At 36.7% G+C, this 14,544-nt stretch overlaps 1 protein-coding gene across 2 annotated transcripts; it reads left to right on the top strand.

Annotated features, from left to right (window-relative positions):
- LOC18784716 (phosphatidylinositol 4-phosphate 5-kinase 6) lies at window positions 8,015-14,544 on the top strand. Of its 2 annotated transcripts, none has more exons than XM_007218866.2 (8): window positions 8,015-10,029; window positions 11,029-11,196; window positions 11,509-11,674; window positions 12,076-12,192; window positions 12,262-12,455; window positions 13,350-13,489; window positions 13,582-13,660; window positions 13,777-14,544. In XM_007218866.2, exons 1-8 carry the CDS (start codon window positions 8,873-8,875, stop codon window positions 14,063-14,065), a joined length of 2,310 nt encoding a protein of 769 aa, XP_007218928.1. In that variant the 5' UTR covers window positions 8,015-8,872; the 3' UTR covers window positions 14,066-14,544. The 2 variants fall into 2 exon arrangements, with proteins under 2 accessions (XP_007218928.1, XP_020413784.1); XM_020558195.1 differs by having other exon boundaries at window positions 12,061-12,192.

Raw genomic sequence — 14,544 nt, 5'->3', positions numbered from 1 at the left:
AGCAAGTTCTCATAACAGTGGCTTTGGAAGAAGAAGAGAACCAAGGTCGCCGCCATAGTTCACAAGCCGGCCGCCGCCGGAATGTGGAAAGACATAGGCATTCTAGGGGTAAGAATCTTTTGGAAGATTATTTTATCCCAACTTCTTTGTACTCTGATGTTGATTTTCGAAGGCGATTTAGAATGCAACCTCATTTGTTCAATAAAGTCATGCATGATATTTGCAATTATGATGCATACTTTGTTCAAAAGTGTGATGCTGCTGGGGTTTTGGGGCTTCTTCCGGAGCAAAAGCTTACAGCTGTTATACGAATGTTGGCGTATGGAGTATCTGCTGATCAGGTGGATGAGATTGCCCGGATGGGGAAGTCCACTACGTTGGAGGCTTTGGTAAGATTTTGTCAAGCTGTTGAAACTCTGTACACTAGGGACTACCTGCGTAGACCTACTCCCAGGGACCTCCAAAGGCTTCTGCAAAAAGCCGAAGCTCGAGGATTCCCTGGAATGATTGGTAGCATCGACTGCATGCATTGGCAATGGAAGAATTGCCCAACTGCCTGGCAAGGTGATTATGGAAATCGAAAAGGCCAAAAAAGTATCATCCTTGAAGCGGTTGCTGGTTTCGACACATGGGTTTGGCATGCCTTCTTCGGAGTTGCAGGATCACAAAATGACCTCAACGTGCTGGGTCAATCCCCCGTCTTCAACGATGTATTGAGAGGTCAGGGCCCCAATGTCACCTATGAAGTCAACAATACAGTATATCAGACAGGATACTACCTAGCTGATGGAATCTACCCGAGGTGGACGACTTTTGTCAAAACCATTCCAAATCCCCGATCCCAGAAGCAAAAATTATTTGCTACATATCAAGAGGGATACAGGAAAGATGTCGAAAGGTGTTTTGGCATCCTTCAAGCCAGGTGGTTGATTATTCGAGGTGCGGCCCGCATGTTTGATGAGGAGATCCTCAGAAGCATTATGATGACTTGCATCATCCTCCATAATATGATTGTGGAGGATGAGTACGATTATGATGCTTTAGAGGTCTACGAACCGGATCCAATGAACACGGCTTTGACACGGATTTATGAAAGGCCCATGGGGCCAAATGGAGAACCGTTTGAGCCGGAACCGTTGGTGAGGGATGGTCATTTGATGACCCGAATGATAGATCGATATACGGAGATGCAATCTTCGTATATTCATGAAATGCGTCAATTTCACTTGATGGAGCATCTATGGGCGGTGAAAGGCAATGAAGATTAATAATGGAGAATAGATGCTTTGCTTATGTTTTATTTAGTATGGTTTGGTTGTGTTTTTATTTTTATTGTGCCTTGTTTGTACTTTTATTTTTATTATTGTGCCTTGTTTGTACTTTTAATTTTAATTTTATTATGTTTTGTTTGAAGTATGGAATATGTTGAATAAAAAGGTAATTTATTGAATGCTTTGTTTATTAAATAATGAAATGTAATACAAGTCATTATGAATTACTAATAAAATAAAATACATGAATTATAACAACTTTAATAGAAAACAACTAAAATACAAATACATAAAAGATATGCTAACTAATTTAATGGTTTCCATCATTTAACCAATCCGTGTTGCTAGGCCCATCATCCCGGAAAAGTCTTCTTCTCATAACATCCCTTCGTTCTAGCTTCCAAAATTGTTTTGTTTCAGGGGACATATGACTTGTATTCATCGCCATGGTTTCCCGATCTGTCTTGTCCATATCTTTTTTGCGCAAATACTCCCTTTCACGTGCAAACTCAGCATCAAGGGCCAACTCGTGCTCTTGGCGTTTTTGCTCCATTTCTATTCTTATGCCGTTTTGCCTTGCAATTTCCTCCAAAAATTGTGAATTTTGATTGCTTGAATTACCCTTCTTCTTTGCCTTCGCGGCCTTTCGGCCAATGGGCCTCGGCTCCTTTTCGATGGGTGAGTCTTGACTCATAGGAGAATCAAGAGGTGAATCCGATGTCATTGAATCACGGAGTGGCGTCTCGTTTAACACAACCTCCGGACCCGTTGGAATAATTACGAAGCGTTTGCAAAATTTCACCACCTCCCAACATTCATGATGGGTGAAACTTTTTTTGCCACCCCCGGTTGCACCGAACCACATTTGTGCTTGAATCATCTATTGAACAAAAAAATGGAAATGCAATAAATATTTAAAATATATTGGATATGCAAGAAATATTAACAACATATTAAAAATACAAGCAATATTAACAAAATATTGAAAATGCAAGAAATATTAACAACATATTGAAAATGCAAGCAATATTAACAAAATATTGAAAATGCAAGCAATATTAACAAAATATATACAACATATTGAAAATGCAAGAAATATTAACAAAATATTGAAAATGCAAGCAATATTAACAAAATATATACAACATATTGAAAATGCAAGCAATATTAACAAAATATTGAAAATGCAAGCAATATTAACAAAATATATACAACATATTGAAAATGTAAGCAATATTAACAAAATATATATATTAGGAGATTAAACTTAATAACACAAAAATTATAAAATACTTACCTCGTTAGTACGATTTTGCCCACTTCTATAGTTGTCCATCGCTTTTGCTAGGGCATTTCTCCATTTTCCCAACTCTTTATTGAGAATTTTCCACCTACTGGATAATGCCATCTCCGTACGAGTAGACCCCGGAATTTTTTCACAAAATTCGGCATGAATTTTTTTCCACATATGAAAAAATTTCATTTCATTGCCGGACACGGGACAATGACAAATTTGGAGCCAAGCCTCACACAAAGAAACATCTTCCATTGTGCTCCAAGCCCCTCCGGTTTCGATAGAAGAAGCCATAAAAATATGAAATCAAAATGCTAGATGAAAAAGAGGAAAATGTTGTGTAAAAAGAGTGAATATTAGTAGAAGTATAATGAAATGTAAGAGTATTGGTGTTGAAAGTGAAGGGTATTGATAGGTATTTATAGAAAAAAATACCAGAATTTTTTAGAATTTTTTAGAATTTTTTTTCATATTTTTTTCACCCAAAAAAGCCTCAGCCGTTGGATTAGAAAGGAGAAGCAGATCGGAAGGCACTGAGCGCGACACGTGGCAGCCTACCGTTGGCGCTGGCGTCAGCGCTGACGTCAGCGCGCGCTGATTCAAAATTTTTTTACCGTTGGCGCGTGCATTGCACGCGCCAACGGTAAAAATTTTTTGACAGCCCTAGCTGACGTCAGCGTGACGCCAGCGCTGACGTCAGCACCCGCGTTTTGGACCTGGGGCTGGTTTGGCCTTCGGGCTGGCCCGAGTTGGTGGGTCCCACACCAAACCCGGGCCTGGGCTGCACGCTGGAGCGAAATTTTTTTTTTTTTCTGCCCTTGCCTCGGGCTGGGCTCCTTCGCTGGAGCCACTCTTACGCATAAGATATGCAATCTTGTCATAAACAGTAGATTGTTCCACATACATTCTTGTGAGAATCCGACGGGATGTGCACACATATAGTATTTTTATTTTAATGCTATAATATAATAGCACCACTCTTCAAATTGCAAGTATTCTAATTACTACTACTTTTCTTGATGACAATGCCATTTGCTATTTTCACTTAAATTTTTCGAGCAAATTTGAGGAAATTTGGCTCCTATATATTCAAATTAATCATGTTTTTCCTCTATTAATTATTTTTTAAAGTAAACTCAATTTATAATTTTTTTTAATACCAACAATATTAAAAATAGAAAAACACAAACAAAAGACTTGAAGTGCATCGGTAACTGATGGAAAAGTTTGGATTGTCTATAGACACAATAAACGCAATGTATTGAATAATATTTAAGGTCACATATTTCTCTTTCTCAATATGAAATTATGTCCTTGGATCAATTCCTATATGTCGTGGCTACCAACTATCTTACTTATAAGCTACTTAATTTCAAAATTAATTATAAAGATGATGATTCCTTTGGCTTGGCTTGAAAAATAACATCCCATCTTTTCTTATAGCCGCCTTGTCATTTGATAAATAATAGTTTTTTTATGTCCAAAACTATGGCATTTTTGGACTTTATAGCACAAGCATCATGGCTAGCTTTAATAGGGATAAATACCTACGAGCACTGATGTGCTTAGCACGATGACAAGCGGTGCGGCCTCCTTTATCATTTCTCTTTTTATATATACACACCTATCTTTAGGTTTTAAATGCGTATACGGATCTAGTTTAATAAAAAAGAATTTTTATATAATTTATAAATGAGTGATGTCAAGTTCGAACTTTCATGATATATTGGTAATGTGTGTGTGAAAAAACCGTCATCCTTCATCTTAACTTTAGCCATACAAAAAAATATATATCTAGGCTTAATGTTCTCTTATAAAATATGAAACTCTAAACCCTTCAAAATATCCTTAGTATTTAAAATTGAAAGATCAAGATTTCAACAAGGACATGAAAAAAGAGGGCAAGAAAATTGAATAAGATGATGATGATGATGATGATAGCATACAATAGTTCAGAAAAAGAATATGAAATTGCAGTTGTTAGATCAAAAAGAAGGAGATGTCAACTGGAAGTTGGACTAAAGCATAAGGATCACTACTTTCTCTTCCAAATATTATTACAACTTGAAATAAATGGTGGCTTGCCTTGTTAAGGGTAGACAGAAAAACTGAATGAGGCATGGTCCATGACCTAGCTTAAATTCTTGTTCTATGTATATTCTCTTTTCTTAGATGTGTCCCAATCAACCATGCACAGAGTCGCAGACAAAGTCTAGTTTGAATGTGACTGCAACCACCCCAGAGGGAGACCACTCTATAAACATGGTAAACATCAAGCCAATAAGCAACTTAATTTTGGTGCTGTCATGGGCTGTGTGTGTGTGATCCCTGTCATCATCATCAATTCATTATACTAATTGTGCATGTTGTAGCAATTATGTCCCCCAATCCCAAAGCTATTGAACACCCACCCCAACCCCAAAAGTCCCAAACCCTTTCCAAGCTCCAAGCTCCAATTTCCAAATGAGTGACCGAGTAGCATAGACCATTTGACCTAGAATTAGGCCAGTTTAGAATTTATTGAGGGGTGTCCCTTGAATTGTAGGAGTTGATGGGGATGATAAAGTTGACACCTAATTATATTACACCCACACATAATAGTAATTTTGTAGTATTTTTGACTTGTTATTATTATTATTTGACAAGGTCGCATTCTAAATTAGTCTAATTTATAGAAAGAGGGGTCAAGTTCAAATACAATGGGACAAGATGCGATGTCTTGACTTGGCCTCATTTGCTATTTACTTATTATTTTTAGAATACATTGTTATTAGTGTTGATGAAGGGCTACAGAATTGAAGTTGTGTTCTCATCTTTTGTCAACCCTCTTCTAGCCTTCATGTTTTATATTTGCACAACAATCTCAACTTTTCACATGGCATAACATTGATATTCCCCATCCAAAACGTATGGAATTTTTTAAATATGAATTTCCTATTTCCCATGACAGTAATTGACCTTCAAGTATAGGTTTTTTTTTTGTTTTTTTTTATACAAACGATATTCTATTTTAATTTAATTTAAATTACAGAGAGGGAGATTCGAACTCGAGTACAAAGTGAGAAACACATCTATTCTAGTCAACTTATTCTAAACTACCCTAATGAACATGAAGGGAAACCACACTCGGTGCATTCAAGCGAGCAAACTGCTTTAATTAACTGACCTTACCCGCATATGAAAACCGAGACTTGAATTAAACCATTTGTGTTCAAATGAAAACCAAATAAGATGACTTTTAGCTTATGATATACAAGACTTGAATTAGCTAGAATCGAGACAAACATAACATATGGTGCATATCCATAAACTACTATTTAACGTGCAAATTAGTTCATTATATCTATGTATAACTATACTTAATTAATATTTTATAGGGGAAAGGACTAGAATCGAATGGAAATTGAAGATAAGCATGCACATCGAATGTTCTTTACAATAGAATAATAGAATAGAGATTTGAGATTCGGTTGTGCTTTTGTTGTGTGACCCATCATCATCATCATGCACTAATCAGTGGTGACTTGTCTGAAAAAGGACAAGTGTCATCTTTAAATCCAGCAGGCAAAAACTTTTTTTGTGGGTTCCATGGATTTAGGGTGTGAGGCTTTGACCTCCTCTTTCTCTTCTCAAGTCTGTATCAGAAAGCAGGCTGCACGATTGGGACCCTGAGACGCGTTGCGCAGTTAATTAATTCAATGCCCGTTAAGACTCTTTCTAAGACTCATCTCCTGCTTGTTAATTCATTTTCATTTCATAGCTGTTAGCCTATTAGTTTTATTTCTATCAACAACAACAACAAAAAACCACAACATTCGTTTTCATTTTTGCCCTTCTTTATCTTATATTTTGTATTTGGTATCCCTTATTTTGTGTTTTGTTGTTTATTTTATAATATGAAGCATTTTTGCTCATAACTTTAACCCAAAGTTTATGCTCATCACTTTTTTCAACACTTGACACGTGTTCATAAGTATAATAATAGTTACATAAATCAAAGTAAAAAGTTAACTATAGTTATATATATAGACACATGTCAAGTATTAAGAAGGTTGGTGAGGATACACCTTGCGTTAAAGTGGTGAGCAAAAATATTTTCATTTTATCTACCAAATGCATTTCACTTATGCATCGTGAAATTAAATGCTAAAATTATTATATACTCCGTTAGAAAAACTTAAAAGGACTCAATTAATAAGGTGTGCATAACTGTTTGTTTTATTGAATTTTTTTTTCCAGTTCTTGTGCAAATTTAAAACATATAAACACAAAAGATGGTTAGATGAAATGAATGGCCGAGAATATTTTTATTTTCAATTTTTCTTAACCTAGTTTACAAAATCTTAATCCCTAATTTTGAATATAGTTGAAAAAAAGAAGACAAACTAGTCTTTTTTTTCTTCTTTTTTTTTCTTTTTTTCTTTTGAGAAAGGATGATTATTTGGATAGAAAGTTAAGTGGGGATACAATCTTGAATAAGGAGATCCTGAACAAGCTAAGGGGCTCAGGGTTCAGGGTTTAGCATGTATTTATACTTGGAGCAAACCTAAATTTCAAGCCAAAAACTTCAGTAGCTAAAATTAAGTAACACTTCTGTTTTTCTTTCATAAGTAAATAATATACACTCCATTTAACATATATTCTCTTCCAACTTTATTTAGAGACATCAATGTTCCATTTATTCAATAATTTGTGTTTTCTGTCATTTGATTATAAATTTTGTTGCCTTATTTTTCAATGACAACGAACTACATGCAGTTGCAAAATTAGGTACCAATGATTGCTATCTATTAGCGGCCTTAAGATTCAATCCAATAATGGTTATTAGATAGGAAATTTGGTGACTAGTATTGGATTGGATTGGAAATGAAGGCAGGGTTGAATGACTTTCTATGTTGGGGGAATTAGGAAGGATTAGTTATAAGGTATTGTTATCCCATCATTTTGTGGGGATTATATGGGATAAATTTTCTTCGTAAGTAATCCATCTTTTACCTTCAACTTGGTTAAATTAAAAAAAAAATCATTTCTTCCTTAAATATGCTTTAAATATAGTGAGTGTCCAGTCCAATCTCCAATCCAATCCAATATTAGTCACCAAATATGACATTAGTTTTTTTTTTTTTCTCTCGTTTGTCTTTGAGAAACAAAAAGATAAACTCTAGTTAATAATAGATAAGAGAGGTAAATACTTTCAACTACTTAAGCTATAAAATATTTGATCTTAATAAACTATTTTTGGTCTGAATCTTATTAAACTAACAACGGTAAATTGTAAGGTCAATTTTGTGGTATAAATAATTCACCTTTAGTGTGAATCGACACAAAACCAAGGGTATAAGGATAATACCTTTAACCACTTAATTACATGTTGTTTTAGCCATCAAGATCTTAACCAACTATTTTTGGTCTGAATTTTAGTAAAGTAATGATGGTAAATTGTAAGGTCAGGTTGCGGTTAGAAATAATAATTCACCTTTTTGGTCCTAAAGGTATGATGTAATCATGTTGGGTAGAGCATAAGAGGTTAGTTTCTGAAATTGTGAGTAGTTAAGAATTATATGAAAAGGAAAGGACACCATTGCAAAAGCAGCTGTACTGAAAATGGTGTTGAGGCAAAAAAGAAACGAAAAACAAAAAACAAAATGGTAATGATTTAAAAATTAAAACCAAAACTAAAATTAGTAGTGGTATTTGGGGTTTAGTCTGATTGAGACACTAAAAATGGCAGACATTTCACCACCATCATTCTTTTCTCCCCTCCAACTGTTTGGTCTGCTAGCGGTTCTCGGAGCCAAAACCGGAATCAAAAACCAATGTGTTGAATCCTTTGTTCAGACCCAACGGAGCAGGAAAAGAAAAAAAAGGAGAAAAAAGGAAAAGAAGGAAAAAAACACCAGAAACAGAGAAAAAGCCAGTCATTGGTACCAATCGAACCTTTTTGCTTTCCCCATCAATCAAATAGTTCGAATTTTTTCTGGGTTTTAAAAAAAAAAAAAAAATTTCGAAATCTGAAATACCCACATCACAAAACCAGAAAAACCCACAAAAAACAAAACCCAGATTTGAAATTTTGTTTTTTGTTTTGTATCGATTCCCTCCACGTTCTTCTCTCTTCTGGGTTTGTTCCATCCAGGAATGGTTACTTTGCTATGCTTTTGAAGCACGTACATTGTCTGTAAAAGAGATAAAGAGAGCAAAAGAGAGGGGGATAGAGGGGTTTTGATCTGGGATTAATGAGCCAAGAGGAATGTGAGGAAGGTGAAGAGATAGAGGTAGCTAACCAGAGGCTGGTTTTAGAGAGATAATGAGCAAAGAGTTCAGATTCATTTTGAAGGCCTGCAAAGCAACTGTGCGCAAAACACATACTGGTGGAAAGAAAAGGGCCAACCCTTTATTCACAACAATGTCTGTAGCCCCTGCAGATGATGAGCCTGGTGAAATCGGCCATGCTGAGAAGGTCCTCTCCAATGGTGACTTCTATACAGGCCAGTGGGTTGATAACTATGCGCATGGCCAAGGCAAGTACTTGTGGACAGATGGGTGTATGTATGTTGGTGAATGGCAGAAGGGCAAGACAGCAGGGAAAGGAAAGTTTAGTTGGCCTTCTGGTGCCACTTATGAAGGTGAATTCAAGAATGGCTATATGGATGGTAAAGGGACTTATACAGGTGCTGCAGGAGACACCTACAGAGGTTCATGGGTTATGAATGTGAGATATGGTCAAGGGACTAAGAGCTTTGTCAATGGGGATTACTATGAGGGTGAATGGCGCCGCGGACTGCAGGACGGTCAAGGGCGGTATCAATGGAAAAATGGGAACCATTATATTGGTCAATTGAGGCATGGAATGATTCATGGGAATGGAACTATGATTTGGAGCAATGGGAATAGGTATGATGGGTCTTGGGAAGAAGGTTTACCTAAAGGAAATGGCACATTTCGGTGGGCTGATGGGAGTTTTTATGTGGGGGTTTGGAGTAAGGACTCAAAAGAGCAGAACGGGACTTATTACCCAGCAGGGTCCTCTGGTGGTAATGTGGATTGGGATCCTCAGGAGGTGTTTGCAGTGGACTTGAATGATTGTAAGATATGTTCGGTTGAAACTATTTCGACTTTCCCTTCACAGAAGATGCTGAATTGGCCTGGAATGGAAGGGGAGTTCCCGAACAAGCAGGTTATTTATAAGAATGGAAACGAAGGGAATGCGAGGCCTAGGAGACCTACGGATGCGAGGGTGAGTAATTATAGTAGGGGATCCAATGGAGATAACATGTTTGATGGAATTGATCGGAGTTCAAGAGATGGTAGTGGAGCATTTGGGAATCTTGAGTTCGAAGGTTCGGTTGCCAAGGGGAATAGACAACAGCACTTTAAAGTTCAGCCAATGAAGAAACAGGGGATAACAATATCCAAAGGGCATAAGAACTATGAACTTATGCTTAATCTGCAGTTGGGGATCAGGTATTCATGATTTGTTGGTTGTTTTCTGCTCTTCATTCTCCCCCTGTTCTGTTTTATCATGGCTTTTTTTGCCTTTCTTGGTACACTTTTTGTTCTTCCTATGCTTTTGATTCTAATCTTTTGATCTGCAAGTAAATCTTTGAGATAAAAAGAGTTAAACGAGAAGCCTTGGAAATGTACCATGAAAGAATGGGAGGGAATATTTCCTTCAAAAACAGTTGCGTCAAATGTGTTTTCGGATCTTTTGGTTGTTTTGTATCAGTCCTTATTGTACAACAAAGCTTAAATCTAAGCTTTTAGTTGCTCGGTACCCCTTAACTCATCCTTAATTCTTATTCATCTCTTTTAAGGCCTCCCAGCTTAGCTTATGATGATCTCCTCCGTTCAGGTTCATGTTTTAGATTTTCATGCTATGTACATCATTTTAATGTTCTAAAGGCTTCTTAGAGCTCTCTTAGTCAAAGAGAAATCTGAGAAAAGCCTTTGAAATTTCTCTGAATATGAGAAATTACAAACTACATAGTTTCTTTCACCAACTGCTTAAATCATTAGGTCAATTTACAAGTTTGTGAGACCAAAATGGCAGAAAAGAAGGCGAGACCAACATTAGATTATGTTAGACTTACCACTCCTTTTTACAATTAAGGAAAATGGAAAACATTTATATGGTCTTGGAAGCGATCCCCAGGGGTAACCCTGGAGGCAATCATCCTTGCTTCTGCTAGGGTGGCATGGTTCTATCGGTGGAAACCTGCTACTCTACCAAGCAAATATGATCCTGGGAGGATTTAATTATTAATTTTTTACAACTCAACATCTACCGTTTTTAACTATTTTGTATTTTTAGTATATGAGTTTCTGGTATGGCAAAATTGACAATTTCAACTTCTTTCCTTTCGTGAAATGAAAAGGTTTCCACTAAGAATATGAAATTTAAAAGTTTATATTCATGAGATAACTCTTCATTGCATGTAATTGGTTTCTTGTGCCATAGCACAGACATTCTGTTGGAAGGCCTGCTCCAACTACATCTCTTGACCTGAAGACTTCAGCATTTGATCCAAGGGAAAAAGTATGGACAAAATTTCCCCCAGAAGGATCCAAGTATACTCCACCCCACCAGTCATGTGACTTCAAATGGAAGGATTACTGTCCTGTGGTTTTCAGGTAAAGACCTGCAAATGTTTCTTTTTTAATGGATCATCTTTCTCTATCTAAGTAAGTTAGTAGTGTGGTAAAGTAGTTGTTGGATTTTGTATAATACAATTCTGAAACTACCATCTCTGTGACACGAAGAGTTTCGTAATTAACTCATAGTTTCTTACAGATATATGACTTTGTCAAAATCAGGGCTGCTAAACAGTGACATGTTTTATCATACAAGCAGACTACTAGCATATCGTTTCTTTACATTCAAAATCTCGGTTGGTTCTGATTGAAGCATACATGGGTTACTGATTTGTCCTATTTACCCCTCAGGACTCTCAGGAAATTGTTTAAGGTAGATCCAGCAGATTACATGATATCAATATGTGGAAATGACGCCCTTCGAGAGCTCTCATCCCCTGGAAAGAGCGGAAGCTTCTTTTACTTAACCAATGATGACCGGTACATGATAAAGACCATGAAGAAGGCGGAAGTAAAAGTAAGTTTTGTCTCTTCCCTTTTCCCCTTTCCCCCCACTTCCTGCTTTGCCCCCACCAACCCCGCCCCCTAGATTTATATTGACTATTTGTGCCAAAACTTGCAGTTATAACCATATTCTGTCCCTTCAATTAAGATTTAAAATTATCAAATTTAGCTGACGAATGTTGTGATTCTTGAATTAATCCATAACAAATAAGAGTCTGTTCTTTGTACTGCTTTCTACTTCTGAAATTCATGTCTGGCATTCTGCAATTCCAAAGTTAGCAGTGAATTATGTTGCTGCCACTACTATTTAATCATGACATCCTTCCCAATTAATACCCGAGTGAATTCTGATTTCATCCTTTAAGTTTCCACACCATATAATGTGCTGATCTCCACTAGCCAACACTGTTACAGGTGCTTCTGAGAATGCTTCCAGCTTACTATAATCATGTTCGATCCTTTGAGAATACTCTGGTCACCAAATTTTACGGTCTTCACTGTGTAAAATTAACAGGGACTGCCCAAAAGAAGGTAATGTTCTTTGGTATTTAACCTTTATTGAGTTATCAACTTCTGATTATGAACTTTATGAAATTCCAGGTGCGATTTGTCATTATGGGGAATCTATTTTGCTCCGAGTATGGCATTCATAGGCGGTTTGATTTAAAAGGCTCTTCCCTTGGCCGTACAACGGATAAACCTGAGTCCGAAATTGATGCAACAACGACTCTTAAAGACCTTGATCTTAATTATATATTTAGGTTGCAGAAGGTTTGGTTTCAAGAGTTCTGCAGGTATAGTTTTACTTTTCCTCTGTCTATCATCTGTCCGTCTCTCTCTCTCACTCTCTTTCTTTTGCTGGTTGGGAACTTGTGTTCTAAGTCTCTTCTCTATGATTGTTTTGGTCTACTGTATAAACTTTTTTTGGTTAGGAAGAGGAATAAAAAATATATGAACGTTCCCTTTCCTTCATTATAGTGTTAAAACTGCGTAGGAATAGCTAGAGTCACCATCATAACTCATAAGGTTGATGCATATTATGCAACCTCAATATCATTTCTCTCATAATGAATATTTTCAATGGTAGGAACCTGATGAGAAAAAAATAGTTCCTCAGTCAGATTATACTTTCCAAAGAGTTCCTTGGCCTTAAACTAGCTGCTAAAGCTCGTTCTTCAGAATTTTTGCAGTTTTGGTTATTTGTCAAACCTCGAAAGTAACTAATGCCTGACTTTAGGAAAAAGGAGTGGTTGATTGAGGATGAGTGTAAGATGCTAAGCACTTTTGAGCACACATTCAGGTCATAGTCAGAACTTATGCTAACCATTCACGGTTTAATTCTCTCTCTTTTTTCTTTGTCTCCTAACATTATCACTCCATGTATGCACGTGTACCTATGCAGTCCGTTGAGCTTAGAAACTCAATTTAGCAAAGCTGATTTAGTTATTAAGCTTAGGCTTTGTATCTTGTTGTGCATTAAGCATATCTATATAAAAAAAAGCATAATGTCTGAATAAATAAAATGATAACAATTTCCATAAGGTTTGAGTTTGCATTAGATTCGTACACTTTGAATGCTATGTCCATATGTGAGAATGTTTGGTACATTAGAAGTTAGATATGGAGGATTTTGCAGTAATAATTTAGTCTAGTTTCTCTTTTTAAGTTAAAAGTATACCTTGATGCAGGCAAGTGGACAGAGATTGCGACTTTCTTGAACACGAAAGAATAATGGACTACAGTCTGCTGGTTGGCCTTCACTTCCAAGAAGCCTCATGCAGGGAACCCCCCACACCAGACCGAACCTCTGGAGTTCGCACTCCTACTGGTTATTTCTAGCTCATTTCTTCAATTACTTGGCCAGCTCATAAATTCAAAGCAAACCCTTTCTGACACATGATTTATGTTCTGATCTTGCAGGAAATGCCGACCCTGACAATGAAGGGGCCCCTCGCCTTTCTAAAGTCGACATGGATAGGCTTATTTCTGACTCAAACCGGTAGGAATGAATCCATTAACACTGTGCTCCATTAACACTCTGCTAACTTTCATCTTTTGAAGAACTCCCTAGTAGTAATTATACCTGATTCATATGATTTCATTGCATTCTTTCAGGTGGTCTTCGATTAGATTAGGTATTAATATGCCTGCATGGGCTGAAAGGACAGTGAGAAGAAGTGATTGTGAGGCTCAGTTGGTTGGAGACCCAACAGGAGAATTATATGATGTCATTCTGTTCTTCGGTATAATTGACATACTACAGGACTATGATATCAGCAAAAAGCTTGAGCATGCATACAAATCATTCCAATATGACCCAACTTCAATCTCTGCTGTTGATCCGAAGCAATACTCAAGACGCTTTCGTGCTTTCATCTTCAGAGTTTTTGTAGAAGACACATGACGGTATAATTTGACCCGAGTTTTAACTTGAAGCTGGCAGTCATCCCTGTATAGTTGGTCTTTAGCGGAAATGGCAATGCTTACTAAAAGAAAGCATCAGTTTGGTCATTGACATTGTCATTGAGTTTGAGTAGTGGCTGCCAGGGGAGTATGCTTTGGCATATCTGTTATTGCATTTATTCCCCAGTGTCATAACCTCTTTTAATTTATAGTCACAGATATATGATGTGTTCTGGTTAGAGATTAAAGTTGTGAACAGAGTTACTCAAGCCTTTTGGAATTGTAAATGAAAAAGAAAACCAAAAGGTGTGGACCTACAGTGGATGTGATTCATTTTGTATAAAAATTTGTTCTTCCCAGGTGAGGTGTCTCTGGGATTTCAACATTGAAAGAGAATGTACAGGAAATGAACGGACAAGCTCTAGTTTATCTTGCCTTTACAATTAGATGGGCTCTTGTGTATTTTTCTTTTTCAGTTTT

This window comes from Prunus persica, chromosome G2 (assembly GCF_000346465.2).
Source record: "Prunus persica cultivar Lovell chromosome G2, Prunus_persica_NCBIv2, whole genome shotgun sequence".
In the NCBI taxonomy this organism is placed as follows: Eukaryota; Viridiplantae; Streptophyta; class Magnoliopsida; order Rosales; family Rosaceae; genus Prunus; species Prunus persica.
This window is presented reverse-complemented; position numbering and strand designations above follow the sequence as displayed.